The 19,267-nt window shown below is 48.7% G+C and overlaps 1 protein-coding gene across 1 annotated transcript in view; it reads left to right on the top strand.

Moving 5' to 3' along the window:
- Positions 1–2,355: 2,355 nt before the first annotated feature.
- The window catches only part of LOC129833547 (ubiquitin-related modifier 1-like), a gene marked incomplete at its 5' end in the record, with an annotated part of 18,376 nt that continues 1,464 nt past the window's right edge, over positions 2,356–19,267 (top strand). The window contains one exon of the mRNA XM_055898228.1: positions 2,356–2,464. Coding sequence (XP_055754203.1) covers positions 2,356–2,464 — 109 coding nt within the window. The remainder of the gene's footprint in view (positions 2,465–19,267) is intronic.

Genomic DNA, 19,267 nt, shown 5'->3' with positions numbered 1-19,267 from the left:
TATGACTTGGGGTAAAAACTGAGAAGCCTTTTTGTCCTAGACTTGGCACTCCGGTACCGCTTGCCATGCGGTAGTAGAGAGAACAGTGTATGACTGGGGTGGCTGGGGTCTTGACAATTTTTAGGGCCTTCCTCTGACGCCGCCTTGTGTAGAGGTCCTGGAGGACAGGCAGCTTAGCCCCAGTGATGTACTGGGCCGTACGCACTACCCACGTAGTGCCTAGCGGTCGGTGGCCGAGCAATTGCCGTACCAGGCAAAGATGCAACCAGTTAGGATGCGCTCGATGTTGCAGCTGTAGAACCTTTTGAGGATCTCAGGACCCATGCCAAATCTTTATAGTTTCCTGAGGGGGAATATGCTTTGCCGAGCCCTCTTCACGACTGTCTTGGTGTGTTTGGACCATAATAGTTTGTTGTTGATGTGGACACCAAGGAACTTAAAGCTCTCAACCTGCTCCACTACAGCCCCGTCGATGAGAATGGGGACGTGCTCGGTCCTCCTTTTCCTGTAGTCCACAATCATCTCCTTAGTCTTGGTTACATTGAGGGATAGGTTGTTATTCTGGCACCACCCAGCCAAGTCTCTGACCTCCTCCCTATAGGCTATCTCGTCGTTGTTGGTGATCAGGCCTACCACTGTTGTGTCATCTGCAAACTTAATGATGGTGTTGGAGATGTGCCTGGTCATGCAGTCGTGGGTGGACAGGGAGTACAGGAGGGGACTGAGCACGCACCCCTGGGGAGCTCCAGTGTTGAGGATCAGCGTGGCCGATGTGTTGTTACCTACTCTCACCACCTGGGGGCGGCCCGTCAGGAAGTCCAGGATCCACTCTCTCTCACTCTATTCTCCAGTGACTCCGTCTCTCTCTATTCTCTAGTGTCTCCCCTCTCCCTCTCTCTCTATTCTCCAGTGTGTCACCTCTCTCTATATTCTCCAGTGTGTCACCTGTCTCTCTATTCTCCAGTGTCTCCCCTCTCCCCCTCTCCCCATCTCACTATTCTCCAGTGTCTCCCCTCTCCCTATTCTCCAGTGTCTCCCCTCTCCCTATTCTCCAGTGTCTCCCCTCTCCCTCTCTCCATATTCTCCAGTGTCTCCCCTCTCCCTATTCTCCAGTGTCTCCCCTCTCCCTATTCTCCAGTGTCTCCCCTCTCCCCCTCTCCATATTCTCCAGTGTCTTCCCTCTCCCTATTCTCCAGTGTCTCCCCTCTCCCCATCTCCCCATCTCCCTATTCTCCAGTGTCTCCCCTCTCCCCATTTCACTATTCTCCAGTGTCTCCCCTCTCCCTCTCTCCATATTCTCCAGTATCTCTCCTCTCCCTATTCTCCAGTGTCTCCCCTCTCCCTATTCTCCAGTGTCTCCCCTCTCCCTCTCTCCATATTCTCCAGTGTCTCCCCTCTGCCTATTCTCCAGTGTCTCCCCTCTCCCCCTCTCCATATTCTCCAGTGTCTCCCCTCTCCCTATTCTCCAGTGTCTCCCCTCTCCCCATCTCCCCATCTCCCTATTCTCCAGTGTCTCCCCTCTCCCTATTCTCCAGTGGCTCCCCTCTCCCTATTCTCCAGTGTCTCCCCTCTCCCTATTCTCCAGTGTCTCCCCTCTCCCCATTTCACTATTCTCCAGTGTTTCCTCTCTCCCCATCTACCTATTCTCCAGTGTCTCCCCTCTTTCCTCTCCCTATTCTCCAGTGTCTCCCCTCTCCCTATTCTCCAGTGTCTCCCCTCTCCCCCTCTCACTATTCTCCAGTGTCTCCCCTCTCCCCATCTACCTATTCTCCAGTGTCTCCCCTCTCCCTATTCTCTAGTGTCTCCCCTCTCCCCATCTCACTATTCTCCAGTGTCTCCCCTCTCCCCATCTCCCTATTCTCCAGTGTCTCCCCTCTCCCTCTCTCCCTATTATCCAGTGTCTCCCCTCTCCCCATCTCACTATTCTCCAGTGTCTCCCCTCTCCCTCTCTCCCTGTTCTCCAGTGTATCCCATCTCCCCATCTCCCTATTCTCCAGTGTCTCCCCTCTCCCCATTCTCCAGTGTCTCCCCTCTCCCTCTCCCCCTATTATCCAGTGTCTCCCCTCTCCCCATCTTACTATTCTCCAGTGTCTCCCCTCTCCCCATCTCCCTATTCTCCAGTGTGTACCCTCTCTCCCCCTCTCTCTCTTCTTCCCCTGTTCTTCACCATGTCTCCTATTCTTCATTATTCTTCAGTGTCTAGTCTTCACAACCTGTTCTCTTCCTCTGGGTTTAACTCACCACCAGGCGCTCTAATGCCAGATTAAATTAATCTGATACCACCCTCGTTGCACTTTTTATTTATCAATTCAATATGACACTGCAGTGACTCTGTGCCAACATATGTAATTACTATGGAACAACTATGTGATTGAATGTCCTTTACTTCCTAATGGAGGGGCGGTGCTACTGTTTGATGGTGTGAAGGAGCATCGTGTCACCCTTCAAGACCAATCAGAGCCCTGTAAGTACATCCTGTTTATCAACAACATTTTTGAAAACAGATCTAGTGTCAGTGAATATTTAATAAATAAAAAGAGACACTATTGAAGGCCAAGGGTAGGCCCTGAGTATGCTGTACAGACTGATTCTGTTCGGTTCTGTTGAAAACAGACCACCAACTGATTCAGTTTAAGTTCAGTTCGTAATGGTTTAGAACAGGCTACATCCAGTGAGGGATGGGAGATGTAGTATTTCTGCCGTCCTCTGATCTCCTTTCTCTTCATCTTCCATGTCACTAAACAAAACCAAACTGTCACGTGAATAGAGGACATCGTTAGTTTAATATATCTCCTCACTGTCTACCTAATGCCAGTAAAAAGGGAGAAGGGGTGTGTGTTACCGCTCTTATGACCCCTACCCTGAGGCAACCAGTATCCAGACCTACCCTGAGGCAACCAGTATCCAGACCTACCCTGAGGCAACCAGTATCCAGACCTACCCGGAGGCAGCCCGTATCCAGACCTACCCTGAGGCAACCAGGATCCAGACCTACCCTGAGGCAACCAGTATCCAGACCTACCCTGAGGCAACCAGTATCCAGACCTACCCTGAGGCAACCAGTATCCAGACCTACCCTGAGGCAACCAGTATCCAGACCTACCCGGAGGCAGCCAGGATCCAGACCTACCCAGAGGCACCCCGTATCCAGACCTACCAAGCCAGTATCCAGACCTACCCGGAGGCAGCCAGTATCCAGACCTACCCGGAGGTAGCCAGTGTCCAGACCTACCCGGAGGCAGCCAGTATCCAGACCTACCCGGAGGCAGCCAGTATCCAGACCTACCCGGAGGCAGCCAGTATCCAGACCTACCCGGAGGCAGCCAGTATCCAGACCTACCCGGTGGCAGCAAGTATCCAGACCTACCCGGTGGCATCCAGTATCCAGACCTACCCAGAGGTAGCCAGTGTCAAGACCTACCCAGAGGCAGCCCATATCCAGACCTACCAAGCCAGTATCCAGACCTACCCGGAGGCAGCCAGTATCCAGACCTACCCGGAGGTAGCCAGTGTCCAGACCTACCCGGAGGCAGCCAGTATCCAGACCTACCCAGAGGCAGCCAGTATCCAGACCTACCCGGAGGCAGCCAGTATCCAGACCTACCCGGTGGCAGCCAGTATCCAGACATACCCGGAGGTAGCCAGTGTCCAGACCTACCCGGAGGCAGCCAGTATCCAGACCTACCCGGAGGCAGCCTCACTCCCTACAGCCCTCCTTGCCTCACTCCCTATGGCCCTCCTTGCCTGCCTGGTTGCCTTGGCCCCTCAGTTTGGCCAACACACTCCCCCCGTCCTTCTCCGATGCAAATCGGGTATAAACAGCCCGCTCACCCACCCTCCTCTCCCCTTTCTCCTTCCAGTCTTTCCTCAGTAACAATGGCATTGGAGCCCCCTCTTTCCTTTATTCCCTCTCTCCTTCTGTCCCTCCCTCCATCCTTCCCTCTCCAGCCACAGCAACATCTGTGAGCCTTCCCGGGCCTCGGCACATTCTCCCCCTAACTGCTCCATTATTAGGCTTCATTCACTTGTAAATGCAGCCAGTGATACTTTTGATGGGCCTTTCATCCACAACGCAAAGTCAGAGGAGAGGAGAGGTAGGGGCAGCTGTGGAGGAGAGGGAAGGGGCGAGGAGGGGGACAATGTAGGGACAATTGTGAAAAGGGGTTCCAAGTCTTTTTTGTGAAATCATTTTGGGCTGTTGGTGGGACAGACAAGTGGTCCTCTTTCCTCTCCTCTATCCTTCTTTCCTCTCCTCTATCCTTCTTTCTACTCCTCTATCCTTCTTTCCTCTTCTCTATCCTTCTTGCCTCTCCTCTATCCTTTCCTCTCCTCTCCTCTATCTTTCTTTCCTCTATTCCTCTTTCCTCTGTTCCTGGGCTCTGAACATGGGCTCGGTTCCTGGGCTCTGTACCGGGGCTCTGTACCTGGGCTCTGTTCCTGGGCTCTGTTCCGGGAATTTGTTCCGGGGCTCTGTTCCGGGGCTCTGTTCCGGGGCTCTGTTCCGGGGCTCTGTTCCGGGGCTTTGTTCCGGGGCTCTGTTCCGGGGCTCTGTACCTGGGCTCTGTTCCGGGAATTTGTTCCGGGGCTCTGTTCCGGGGCTCTGTTCCGGGGCTTTGTTCCGGGGCTCTGTTCCGGGGCTCTGTTCCGGGGCTCTGTTCCGGGGCTCTGTTCCGGGGCTCTGTTCCGGTTCTTTGTTCCGGGGCTTTGTTCCGGGGCTCTGTTCCGGGCCTCTGTTCCGGGGCTCTGTTCCGGGGCTCTGTTCCGGGGCTGTGTTCCGGGGCTCTGTTCCGGGGCTCTGTTCCGGGGCTCTGTTCCGGGGCTCTGTTCCGGGGCTGTGTTCCGGGGCTCTGAACCTGGGCTCTGTTCCCGGGGCTCTGAACCTGGGCTCTGTCCGGGGCTCTGTTCCGGGGCTCTGTTCCGGGGCTGTGTTCCGGGGCTCTGAACCTGGGCTCTGTTCCCGGGGCTCTGAACCTGGGCTCTGTACCTGGGCTCTGTTCCTGGGCTCTGAACCTGGGCTCTGAACCTGGGCTCTGAACCTGGGCTCTGTACCTGGGCTCTGTACCTGGGCTCTGTTCCTGGGCTCTGTTCCTGGGCTCTGTTCCGGGGATTTGTTCCGGGGCTCTGTTCCGGGGCTCTGTTCCGGGGCTCTGTTCCGGGGCTCTGAACATGGGCTCTGTTCCGGGGCTCTGTTCCGGGGCTCTGAACCTGGGCTCTGTTCCGGGGCTCTGTTCCGGGGCTTTGTTCCGGGGCTTTGTTCCGGGGCTCTGTTCCGGGGCTCTCCTGGTGGGGATAGGAAGTGAAGGTGGGTAAAAGGGAGGGGGAGGGTCTCCTAAAATGGCTAGGTTACCCCCAGAGGAAGAGTCTATCTGAGGCCTACTACAGTAGAACTGACTGCAACTCAACACAATCCACTGGTTTTTCTCTTTAGTACAACACCTCAGAGCAACATCAGTATAGATACAGTTGAAGTCGGAAGTTTACATTACATTACAGGTTGGAGTCATTAAAACTAGTTTTTCAACCACTCCACAAATTTCTTGTTAACAAACTATAGTTTTGGCAAGTCGGTTAGGACATCTACTTTGTGCATGACACAAGTAATTGTTCCAACAATTGTTTACCGACATATTATTTAACCTGTCTAGGATCAGCGTGCCGCTAGCGGCACACCCCCCCCCCCCCCCCACTGAAAAACCAGTGCCGCGAAATTCAAAAAAAATATTTTTTTAAAATATTTAACTTTCACACATTAAAGTCCAATACAGCTAATGAAAGACACAGATCTTGTGAATCCAGTCAACATGTCCGATTTTTAAAATGTTTTACAGGGAAGACACAATATGTAAAGATGTACATCTATTACCTAAAAACACATTAGCATAATCCACCATCTTTTATTTGTCCACCAACACCAGTAGCTATCACCAATTCGGCTAAACTAAGATATTTATAGCCCCTAACCAACAAAAAAACTCATCAGATGACAGTCTGATAACATATTTATGGTATGGGATAGGTTTTGTTAGAAAAAAGTGCATATTTCAGGTAGATGGCATAGGTTACAATTGCACCCACCGTCACAAATGGAATAGAAAAACTACTTAGAGCAACGTGTTTACCTACTTACTAATCATCAAACATTTCGTAAAAATACACAGCATACACGAATCGAAAGACACAGATCCTGTGAATACAGACAATATTTCAGATTTTCTAAGTGTCTTACAGCGAAAACACAATAAATCGTTATATTAGCATAGCACATAGCACATAGCAGCCCAGCATTGATTCTAGCCAAAGTGAGCGATAACGTCAACATCGCCAAAAATATATTAATTTTTTCACTAACCTTCTCAGAATTCTTCAGATGACACTCCTGTAACATCATATTACACAATCCATATAGAGTTTGATCGAAAACGTTTATATTTAGCCACCAAAATCATGGTTAGACAATGTGAAATGTAGCTCAGCTGGTCAGAAAATGTCCTTGCGCCACTTAGACAGTGATCTACTCTTATACATAAATACTCATAAACGTGACTAAAAAATATAGGGTGGACAGGGATTGATAGAAAATTTAATTCTTAATACAATTGCGGAATTACATTTTTTAATTTATCCTTACTTTTCAATACAGTTTGCGCCAAGCGAAGCTACGTCAAAAAACATGGCGTCCTAAGCCACTAAAATGTTTCGACAGAAACACGATTTATCATAATAAAAATGTCCTACTATGAGCTGTTCTTCCATCAGTATCTTGGGCAAAGGATCCTTTCTTGGGAGTAATCGTCTTTTGGTGGAAAGCTGTCCTCTTGCCATGTGGAAATGCCAACTGCGTTCGGGATGAACTGAAAAGCGTGCCCGGCTATTCACATCGTTTCAAAAATAAATGTCCCAAAATCGCACTAAACGGATATAAATTGCTATAAAACGCTTTAAATTAACTACCTTATGATGTTTTTAACTCCTATAACGAGTGAAAAGATGACCGGAGAAATATAACAGGCTAAACTAACGCTTGGAACAGGAGCGGGTCGGTGTCTTCCACGCGCGTTATGCACCAAGAAAAGACTTGCTAGCTACAGGGTTTTTTCATTTGTAGTGCCTGTGAACGCGCAATCGACCCCATTGGAATCGTCATCACGTAAAGGCATCCAGGGGAAGACGTAAGAAGTGTCCGTATAGTCATAGCAATAACAGTGCCCTTTTAACTGACTTCAGAACAGTGGCCAACATTTCTGAAATCTGACTCCATGTCAGGGAAATTGCTGTAGAATGGGCTCTGTTCCACTTAGAGACAAAATTTCAACTCCTATAGAAACTATAGACTGTTTTCTATCCAATAATAATAATAATATGCATATTGTACGATCAAGGATTTTGTGGGAAGCCGTTTCAAAAATTACCCAATTAGCATAAATAGTCTCAACAGCGCCCCCATCCTCAACAGGTTAACTTAGAATTCACTGTATCACAATTCCAGTGGGTCAGACGTTTACATACACTAAGTTGACTGTGCCTTTAAACAGCTTGGAAAATTCCAGATAATTATGTCATGGCTTTAGAAGCTTCTGATAGGCTAATTGACATAATTTGAGTCAATTGGAGGTGTACCTGTGGATGTATTTCAAGGCCTACCTTCAAACTCAGTGCCTCTTTGCTTGACATCACGGGAAAATCAAAAGAAATCAGCCAAGACCTCAGAAAAAAATTTGTAGACCTCCACAAGTCTGGTTCATCCTTGGGAGCAATTTCCAAATGCCTGAAGGTACCACGTTCATATGTACAAACAATAGTACGCAAGTATAAACACCATGGTACCACGCAGCCGTCATACTGCTCAGGAAGGAGACGCGTTCTGTCTCCTAGAAATGAATATACTTTGGTGTGAAAAAGTGCAAATCAAACAGCAAAGGACCGTGTGAAGTTGCTGGAGGAAACAGGTACAAAAGTATCTATATCCACAGTAAAACGAGTCCAATATTGGCATAACCTGAAAGGCCGCTCAGCAAGGAAGAAGCCACTGCTCCAAAACCGCCATAAAAAAAGCCAGATTACGGTTTGAAACTGCACATGGGGACAAAGATCGTACTTTTTGGAGAAATGTCATCTGGTCTGATGAAACAAAAATAGAACTGTTTGGGCATATTGACCATCGTTATGTTTGGAGGAAAAAGGGGGAGGCTTGCAAGCCGAAGAACACCATCCCAACCGTGAAGCACAGGGGTGGCAGCATCATGTTGTGGATCGCTTTGCTGCAGGAGGGACTGGTGCACTTCACAAAATAGATGGCATCATGAGGTAGGAAAATTATGTGAATATATTGAAGCAACATCTCAAGACATTGTTCAGGAAGTTAAAGCTTGGTCGCAAATGGGTCTTCCAAATGGACAATGACCCCAAGCATACTTCGAAGTAGAGGCAAAATTACTTAAGGACAACAAAATCAAGGTATTGGAGTGGCCATTACAATGCCCTGACCTCAATCCCATAGAAAATTTGTGGGCAGAACTGAAAAAACTTGTGCGAGCAAAGAGGCCTACATACCTGATTCAGTTACACCAGCTCTGTCAGGAGGGATGGGGCAAAATTCACCCAATTTATTGTGGGAAGCTTGTGGAAAGCTACCCGAAACTTTTGACCCAAGTTAAACAATTTAAAGGCAATGCTACCAAATACTAATTGAGTGTATGTAAACGTCTGACCCACTGGGAATGTGATGAAAGAAATTAAACCTGAAATAAATCATTCTCTCTACTATTATTCTGACATTTCACATTCTTAAAATAAAGTGGTGATCCTAACTGACCTAAGACAGGGAATTTTTACTAGGATTAAACGTCAGGAATTGTGGAAAACTGAGTTTATATGCATTTGGCTGAGGTGTATGTTAACTTCCGACTTCAACTGTATAGTCTGGGACATCGAAATTGCGGTAATTCTACGTAGTCAGGTGTTCTATAGAAATAGTTTTACAAGTGAAGAGTTTGTGTATGAATTTCTAGGAATGATTAGATATCAAGGTGTAGACTAGGGTTTTCTGAGGAGGCACATATCTCCTCTTTCTCTCCACTCTATTTAATAGGCTTTCTGCTGGAGGTCAGAACCTATTGTGTGTTTTGGGGTTTTGTTTGTGTGACAGAACGTTTTTGTCATATGTGCTTCTGTTAACGACTGTGTCTGAGTCTATGTGTGAATGTCCACTCCCCTGTTAGACTCCATAGTAGAGGGGACTGTGAGAATGTCCACTCCCCTGTTAGACTCCATAGTAGAGGGGACTGTGAGACTGTCCACTCCCCTGTTAGACTCCATAGTAGAGGGGACTGTGTGGATGTCCACTCCCCTGTTAGACTCCATAGCAGAGGGGACTGTGTGGATGTCCACTCCCCTGTTAGACTCCATAGTAGAGAGGACTGTGAGAATGTCCACTCCCCTGTTAGACTCCATAGTAGAGGGGACTGTGAGACTGTCCACTCCCCTGTTAGACTCCATAGTAGAGGGGACTGTGTGAATGTCCACTCCCCTGTTAGACTCCATAGTAGAGGGGACTGTGTGAATGTCCACTCCCCTGTTAGACTCCATAGTAGAGGGGACTGTGTGGATGTCCACTCCCCTGTTAGACTCCATAGTAGAGGGGACTGTGTGGATGTCCACTCCCCTGTTAGACTCCATAGTAGAGGGGACTGTGAGAATGTCCACTCCCCTGTTAGACTCCATAGTAGAGGGGACTGTGTGGATGTCCACTCCCCTGTTAGACTCCGTAGTAGAGGGGACTGTGTGGATGTCCACTCCCCTGTTAGACTCCATAGTAGAGGGGACTGTGAGAATGTCCACTCCCCTGTTACACTCCAAGGTAGAGGGGATTGTGTGGATGTCCACTCCCCTGTTAGACTCCATAGTAGAGGGGACTGTGTGGATGTCCACTCCCCTGTTAGACTCCATAGTAGAGGGGACTGTGAGAATGTCCACTCCCCTGTTAGACTCCATAGTAGAGGGGACTGTGAGACTGTCTACTCCCCTGTTAGACTCCATAGTAGAGGGGACTGTGTGGATGTCCACTCCCCTGTTAGACTCCATAGTAGAGGGGACTGTGTGGATGTCCACTCCCCTGTTAGACTCCATAGTAGAGGGGACTGTGAGAATGTCCACTCCCCTGTTAGACTCCATAGTAGAGGGGACTGTGTGGGATGTCCACTCCCCTGTTAGACTCCATAGTAGAGGGGACTGTGTGGATGTCCACTCCCCTGTTAGACTCCATAGTAGAGGGGACTGTGAGAATGTCCACTCCCCTGTTACACTCCAAGGTAGAGGGGACTGTGTGGATGTCCACTTCCCTGTTAGACTCCATAGTAGAGGGGACTGTGTCGGATGTCCACTCCCCTGTTAGACTCCATAGTAGAGGGGACTGTGAGAATGTCCACTCCCCTGTTAGACTCCATAGTAGAGGGGACTGTGTCGGATGTCCACTCCTCTGTTAGACTCCATAGTAGAGGGGACTGTGTGAATGTCCACTCCCCTGTTAGACTCCATAGTAGAGGGGACTGTGTGGATGTCCACTCCCCTGTTAGACTCCATAGTAGAGGGGACTGTGAGAATGTCCACTCCCCTGTTAGACTCCATAGTAGAGGGGACTGTGAGAATGTCCACTCCCCTGTTAGACTCCATAGTAGAGGGGACTGTGTGAATGTCCACTCCCCTGTTAGACTCCATAGTAGAGGGGACTGTGAGAATGTCCACTCCCCTGTTAGACTCCATAGTAGAGGGGACTGTGTGGATGTCCACTTCCCTGTTAGACTCCATAGTAGAGGGGACTGTGTGGGATGTCCACTCCCCTGTTAGATTCCATAGTAGAGGGGACTGTGAGAATGTCCACTCCCCTGTTAGACTCCATAGTAGAGGGGACTGTGTGGATGTCCACTTCCCTGTTAGACTCCATAGTAGAGGGGACTGTGTGGGATGTCCACTCCCCTGTTAGACTCCATAGTAGAGGGGACTGTGAGAATGTCCACTCCCCTGTTAGACTCCATAGTAGAGGGGACTGTGAGAATATCCACTCCCCTGTTAGACTCCATAGTAGAGGGGACTGTGTGAATGTCCACTCCCCTGTTAGACTCCATAGTAGAGGGGACTGTGTGAATGTCCACTCCCCTGTTAGACTCCATAGTAGAGGGGACTGTGTGAATGTCCACTCCCCTGTTAGACTCCATAGTAGAGGGGACTGTGTGAATGTCCACTCCCCTGTTAGACTCCATAGTAGAGGGGACTGTGTGAATGTCCACTCCCCTGTTAGACTCCATAGTAGAGGGGACTGTGAGAATGTCCACTCCCCTGTTAGACTCCATAGTAGAGGGGACTGTGTGAATGTCCACTCCCCTGTTAGACTCCATAGTAGAGGGGACTGTGAGAATATCCACTCCCCTGTTAGACTCCATAGTAGAGGGGACTGTGTGAATGTCCACTCCCCTGTTAGACTCCATAGTAGAGGGGACTGTGAGAATGTCCACTCCCCTGTTAGACTCCATAGTAGAGGGGACTGTGTGAATGTCCACTCCCCTGTTAGACTCCATAGTAGAGGGGACTGTGAAAGGGGTGATTTGAGTTCCTCTGACCTCTGCAAACAAAGTGTTTGGTGTCCGTGGCGCTGGGGTCTCCACGACAACCTGAATACAAAAGTTGACCAGAGCACAGAATGTGAGCCAGGGATGACCTTGGTGTTCTCTTTCACTCTCTCTGTGTGTGTTGGGGTTAGTGGTATTTAGCCTGCCATTCCCTTCTTCTCAGGACCGGGGTTATATTGGGACCTGGGTTACATGAGGAAACACATGGGGACCTGGGTTACATGATGACCTGGGTTACATGGAGACCTGGGTTACATGAGGACCTGGGTTACATGGGGACCTGGGTTACATGGAGACTGGGTTACATGGAGACCTGGGTTACATGGGGACCTGGGTTACATGAGGACTGGGTTACATGGAGACCTGGGTTACATGGGGACCTGGGTTACATAGGGACCTGGGTTACATGGGGACCTGGGTTACATGGGGACTGGGTTACATGGAGACCTGGGTTACATGGGGACCTGGGTTACATGAGGACTGGGTTACATGGGGACCTGGGTTACATGAGGACTGGGTTACATGGGGACCTGGGTTACATGGGGACCTGGGTTACATGGGGACCTGGGTTACATGGGGACCTGGGTTACATGGAGACCTGGGTTACATGGAGACCTGGGTTACATGGAGACCTGGGTTACATGAGGACTGGGTTACATGGGGACTGGGTTACATGGGGACCTGGGTTACATGGAGACTGGGTTACATGGCGACCTGGGTTGCATGGGGACCTGGGTTACATGGAGACCTGGGTTACATGGAGACTGGGTTACATGGCGACCTGGGTTGCATGAGGACTGGGTTACATGAGGACTGGGTTACATGGGGACCTGGGTTACATGGTGACCTGGGTTACATGAGGACTGGGTTACATGGCGACCTGGGTTGCATGAGGACTGGGTTGCATGAGGACTGGTTACACGGAGACCTGTGCTACATGGGGACCTGGGTTACATGGAGACCTGGGTTACATGGGGACTGGGTTACATGGCGACCTGGGTTGCATGAGGACTGGGTTACATGAGGACTGGGTTACATGGGGACCTGGGTTACATGGGGACTGGGTTACATGAGGACTGGGTTACATGGGGACCTGGGTTACATGAGGACTGGGTTACATGGAGACCTGGGTTACATGGGGACCTGGGTTACATGGGGACCTGGGTTACATGGGGACCTGGGTTACATGAGGACTGGGTTACATGAGGACTGGGTTACATGGAGACCTGGGTTACATGGAGACCTGGGTTACATGGGGACCTGGGTTGCATGAGGACTGGGTTACATGAGGACTGGGTTACATGAGGACTGGGTTACATGGGGACTGGGTTACATGAGGACTGGGTTACATGGAGACCTGGGTTACATGGAGACCTGGGTTACATGGGGACCTGGGTTACATGTAGACCTGGGTTACATGGGGACCTGGGTTACATGGGGACCTGGGTTACATGGGGACCTGGGTTACATGAGGACCTGGGTTACATGGGGACCTGGGTTACATGAGGACCTGGGTTACATGGGGACCTGGGTTACATGGGGACCTGGGTTACATGGGGACCTGGGTTACATGAGGACCTGGGTTACATGGGGACCTGGGTTACATGAGGACCTGGGTTACATGGGGACCTGGGTTACATGGGGACCTGGGTTACATGGGGACCTGGGTTACATGGGGACCTGGGTTACATGAGGACCTGGGTTACATGGAGACTGGGGTTACATGAGGACCTGGGTTACATGGGGACCTGGGTTACATGGGGACCTGGGTTACATGGGGACTGGGTTACATGAGGACTGGGGTTACATGAGGACTGGGTTACATGGGGACCTGGGTTACATGAGACCTGGGTTACATGGGGACCTGGGTTACATGTAGACCTGGGTTACATGGGGACCTGGGTTACATGGGGACCTGGGTTACATGGGGACCTGGGTTACATGGGGACCTGGGTTACATGAAGACCTGGGTTACATGGGGACCTGGGTTACATGAGGACCTGGGTTACATGGAGACTGGGGTTACATGAGGACCTGGGTTACATGGGGACCTGGGTTACATGGGGACCTGGGTTACATGGGGACTGGGTTACATGAGGACTGGGGTTACATGAGGACTGGGTTACATGGGGACCTGGGTTACATGAGGACTGGGTTACATGGGGACCTGGGTTACATGGGGACCTGGGTTACATGTAGACCTGGGTTACATGGGGACCTGGGTTACATGGGGACCTGGGTTACATGGGGACCTGGGTTACATGGAGACTGGGGTTACATGGAGACTGGGGTTACATGGAGACTGGGGTTACATGGAGACTGGGGTTACATGGATACTGGGGTTACATGGGGACCTGGGTTACATGGGGACCTGGGTTACATGGAGACTGGGGTTACATGGAGACTGGGGTTACATGGAGACTGGGGTTACATGGGGACTGGGGTTACATGGAGACATGGGGTTACATGGAGACTGGGGTTACATGGATACTGGGGTTACATGGATACTGGGGTTACATGGAGACATGGGGTTACATGGAGACTGGGGTTACATGGGGAAATGGTCTTTCTGAATCCTCAGTATTTCTCTTTAACCTCTATGATCAAATCAAATCAAATTGTATTTGTCATATGCGCCGAAAACAATTGGTGTAGACCTTACTGTGAAATGCTTCCAAGCCCTTAACCATGCAGGCTCTAAACCCACCCTGCCAAAGACCCCCCCCCCCCCTCTTCACACACACACACACACGCACGCACGCACGCACGCACACACACACACACACACACACACACACACACACACAGAGAAAATGTCTCCTCACATCTCCAGCCAGTAAGATGGATGAGTTTATTACCACCCACAGATAACAACCATAATGAGGAGAATAAGAATAAGAGAGGGGATGCTTTGAGCCCGCCGTTCAGACACCCTTTCCCCTCCTACACACACAGAGCTATCCCAGAATGCACCTACACGGAGCCTGTGACGTACGTTCCTCTTTTTCCTCCTTCTCCCCATCCTCCTCCACCCGTCCGTTTACTCCACCTGCACTGTGCAGCTCACGGTCTCTGCTACAGCCTCTGAAAAAGCGACAACACCTACAGGATCGTATTCAAACGGAAGGAAACAGGCTGAACTTGGGAGGGACTACCTGAACTTGGGAGGGACTACCTGAACTTGGGAGGGACTACCTGAACTTGGGAGGGACTACCTGAACTTGGGAGGGACTACCTGAACTTGGGAGGGACTACCTGAACTTGGGAGGGACTACCTGAACTTGGGAGGGACTCCCTGAACTTGGGAGGGACTACCTGAAATTGGGAGGGACTACCTGAACTTGGGAGGGACTACCTGAACTTGGGAGGGACTACCTGAACTTGGGAGGGACTACCTGAAATTGGGAGGGACTACCTGAACTTGGGAGGGACTACCTGAACTTGGGAGGGACTACCTGAACTTGGGAGGGACTACCTAAACTTGGGAGGGACTACCTGAACTTGTCCAATAATAAACTTTTGTTTTAGTTTTCCGTTCCCATTTGCATATCCTAATGAATACGATCCAGGACAATGAAGGCAGACCAGACAGACACTGAGTCCACAGTGTCTCTGCCCCCTGACCTCTAAGTCTCTCTGAAGGCAAATCGACAGTCAGGGTGGTGGGTGTGATAGACTTGAGTGGCTCTTGCGAGAGAGTAGAGAGTGTACCTTCCTTCCACAAAGGAGAAATTATGAGAGAGGAGTGATTGGCTTCTGTTTTTAGAAGTGTGCTGAGGTACCAAGTCAATATTCATTGCCTTTCCTCTGCACTGAGGCAAGCATTACTCTTCTTTATAGCTGCTGGGGAGAGTGAGAGGGAAGCAGAGAGAGATGGAGAGAGAGATGGAGAGAGAGGGAAGAAGAGAGAGATGGAGAGAGAGGGAAGAAGCGAGAGATGGAGAGAGAGAGAAGAAGAGTGAGATGGAGAGAGAGGGAAGAAGAGCGAGAAGGAGAAAGAGAGGAAGGCGAGGGAGAGAGAGGGGTTCTGGGCAGGGAGGAAGGTAGGCTGATCATTACACTCGTGAAGAGGTCTAACAACCATCCAATTAACCTCATACTGCCTCTGTGGCATGACTCGCCCCCCACCTGCATCTGAGACCCGCCCCCCCCCCGCCTCTGAGATGCACTACAGAGCGCCACCAAACACAACTTGCTGTACCCCAGGGTACTAGGACTGTTCTGCAACAAGCAGAGAGCCTATATGTTTTTAAACAGCCTGGATTTCACAACTCCCATACGTACTTTCAGTTTTATCGATGTCCACAGAATCACTGCTGGAACACATTGAGCGTTAGGTTCAGCCTCTCGCTCTCTCTGACGGTTCAGTGCTGTCGCTGTCTCTCAATGCAATTTCAATTTAAGGGGCTTTATTGGCTTAGGAAACATATGTTTACATTGAAAAAGCAAGTGAAATAGATCATCTAAAATAGTGAAATAAACAATAAAAAATTAGCAGTACACATTACACTCAAATAAGTTCCAAAAGAGTGAACTCATTTAAAATGTCATATTATGTCTATATACAGTGTTGTAACAATGTGCAAATTGTTAAAGTACAAAAGGGAAAATAAATAAACACAATCACTGGTTGACCTTTTCTTGTGGCAACAGGTCACAAATCTTGCTGCTGTGATGGCACACTGTGGAATTTCACCCAGTAGATATGGGAGTTTATCAAAATTGGGTTTGTTTTTGAATTCCTTATGGAATTGTGGAATCTGAGGGAAATATGTGTCTCTAATATGGTCATACATTGGGCAGGAGGTTAGGAAGTGCAGCTCAGTTTCCACCTAATTTTGTGGGCAGTGTGCACATAGCCTGTCTTCTCTTGAGAGCCATGTCTGCCTATGGCAGCCTTTCTCAATAGCAAGGCTATGCTGACTGAGTCTGTACATATTCAAAACTTTCCTTAAGTTTGGGTCAGTCACAGTGGTTAGGTATTCTGCCACTGTATACTCTCTGTTTAGGGCCAAATAGCATTCTAGTTTGCTCTGTTTTTTTGTTAATTCTTTCCAATGTGTCAAGTAATTCTCTTTTTGTTTTCTCATGATTTGGTTGGGTCTAATTGTGCTGCTGTCCTGGGGCTCTGTGGTGTGTGTTTGTGTTTGTGAACAGAGCCCCAGGACCAGCTTGCTTAGGAGACTCTTCTCCAGGTTCATCTCTCTGTAGGTGATGGCTTTGTTATGGAAGGTTTGGGAATCACTTCCTTTTAGGTGGCTGTAGGCTCTTTTCTGGATTTTGATAATTAGCGGGTATTGGACTAATTCTGCTCTGCATGCATCATTTGGTGTTTTATGTTGTACACAGAGGATATTTTTGCAGAATTCTGCATGAAGTCTAAATTTGGTGTTATTCCCATTTTGTGAATTCTTGGAATTCTTGGTTGGACCCCAGACCTCACAACCATGGGTTCTATAACTGATTCAAGTATTTTTAGCCAGATCCTAATTGGTATGTTGAATTTTATGTTCCTTTTGATGGCATAGAATGCCCTTCTTGCCTTGTCTCTCAGATTTTTCACAGCTTTGTGGAAGTTACCTGTGGCGCTGATATTTAGGCCACGGTATGTATAGTTTTTTGTGTGCTCTAGGGCAACGATGTCTAGATGGAATTTGTATTTGTGGTCCCGGCGACTGGACCTTTTTTGGAACACCATAATTTTTGTCTTATTGAGATTTACTGTCAGGGCCCAGGTCTGGCAGAATGTCTGCAGAAGATCTAGGTGCTGCTGTAGGCCCTCCTTGGTTGGTGACAGAGGCACGGTGCAGTGCTGCCTCTCTCTCTCTCTCTCTCTCCCTCTCTCTCTCTCTCTCTCTCTCTCTCTCTCTCTCTCCCTCTCTATCCTCTCTCTCTCTCTCTCTCTCTCTCTCTCTCTCCTCTCTCTCTCTCTCTCTCTCTCCCTCTCTCTCTCTCTCTCTCTCTCTCTCTCTCTCTCTCTCTCTCTCTCTGATGGTGCATTGCTGTTTGTCTCTCTCTCTCTCTCTCTCTCTCTCTCTCTCTCTCTCTCTCTCTCTCTCTCTCTCTCTCTCTCTCTCTCTCCCCTCTCTCTCTCTCTCTCTCTCTCTCTCTCCCTCTCTCTCTCTCTCTCTCTCTCTCTCTCTCTCTCTCTCCTCCCCTCTCTCTCTCTCTCTCTCCCCTCTCTCTCTCTCTCTCTCTCTCTCTCTCTCCCTCTCTCTCTCTCTCTCTCTCTCTCTCTCTCTCTCTCTCCCTCTCTCTCTCTCTCTCTCTCTCTCTCTCCCTCTCTCTCTCTCTCTCTCTCTCTCTCTCTCTCTCTCTCTCTCTCTCTCTCCTTCTCTCTCTCTCTCTCTCTCTCTCTCTCTCTGATGGTGCATTGCTGTTTGTCTCTCTCTCTCTCTCTCTGATGGTTCAGTGCTCTCTCCCTCTCTCTCTCTCTCTGATGGTTCAGTGCTCTCTCCCTCTCTCTCTCTCTCTCTCTCTCTCCCCCGCTCTCCCTCTCTCTCTCTCTGATGGTGCAGTGCTGTCTCTCTCTCTCTCTCTCTCTCTCTCTCTCTCTCTCTGATGGTTCAGTGCTGTCTGTCTCTCTCTCTCTCTCACAGCCTCACAGTCTACCATCCTCCCTACCTTAGATATTGTTTCTGCTGCAACGTAGACCTTCCTGTTAATATCCCTTCACTTCTTTCCCTCCCTCCCCCCTCCCTCCCTCTCTCATCCATATCAGTACTGAGTGAACTGGTTGGATCTGGCGAGAGAGGCTGACGATGCTGTGTTAGGGATGGGGAGGGGGTTGTGTGTGTACAGTGGGATACGGGTAACTGCAGTCCTGCTCTTATGTACCAGGCGAGGCCTTGTGCTCCTCGCGATGGCCATGATTTTTAAGAACACACACTCAGTTTTTATAAGGCAACACACACTGTTTTTTAAAAAGCAACACACAGTTTTTATAAGGCAACACACACCTTTTTTTTTACAAAGCAACAAACACCGTTTTTATAAGGAAACACACACAGTTTTAAAAAGCAACACACACAGTTTATATAAAGCAACACACACAGTTTTAAGAAGCAACACACAGTTTTAAAAAGCAACACACACCGTTTTTTATAAAGCAACAAACACAGTTTTTATAAGGAAACACACACAGTTTTTATAAAGCAACACACACAGTTTATATAAAATAACACACACAGTTTATATAAAGCAACACACACAGTTTTAAAAAGCAACACACAGTTTTAAAAAGCAACACACTGTTTTTTATAAAGCAACACACACCGTTTTTATAAGGAAACACACACAGTTTTAAAAAGCAACACACAGTTTTAAAAAGCAACACACACAGTTTTTATAAAGCAACAAACACAGTTTTTATAAAATAACACACACAGTTTATATAAAGCAACACACACAGTTTTTATAAGGCAACACACACAGTTTTTATAAGGCAACAAACACAGTTTTTATAAAGCAACAAACACAGTTTTTATAAGGAAACACACACAGTTTTTATAAGGCAACACACACCGTTTTTATAAGGCAACACACACAGTTTTTATAAAGCAACACACACAGTTTTTATAAGGCAACAAACACAGTTTTTATAAAGCAACAAACACAGTTTTTATAAGGCAACACACACAGTTTTT

Source organism: Salvelinus fontinalis, chromosome 2 (assembly GCF_029448725.1).
Source record: "Salvelinus fontinalis isolate EN_2023a chromosome 2, ASM2944872v1, whole genome shotgun sequence".
NCBI classification, from domain to species: domain Eukaryota; kingdom Metazoa; phylum Chordata; class Actinopteri; order Salmoniformes; family Salmonidae; genus Salvelinus; species Salvelinus fontinalis.
This window is presented reverse-complemented; position numbering and strand designations above follow the sequence as displayed.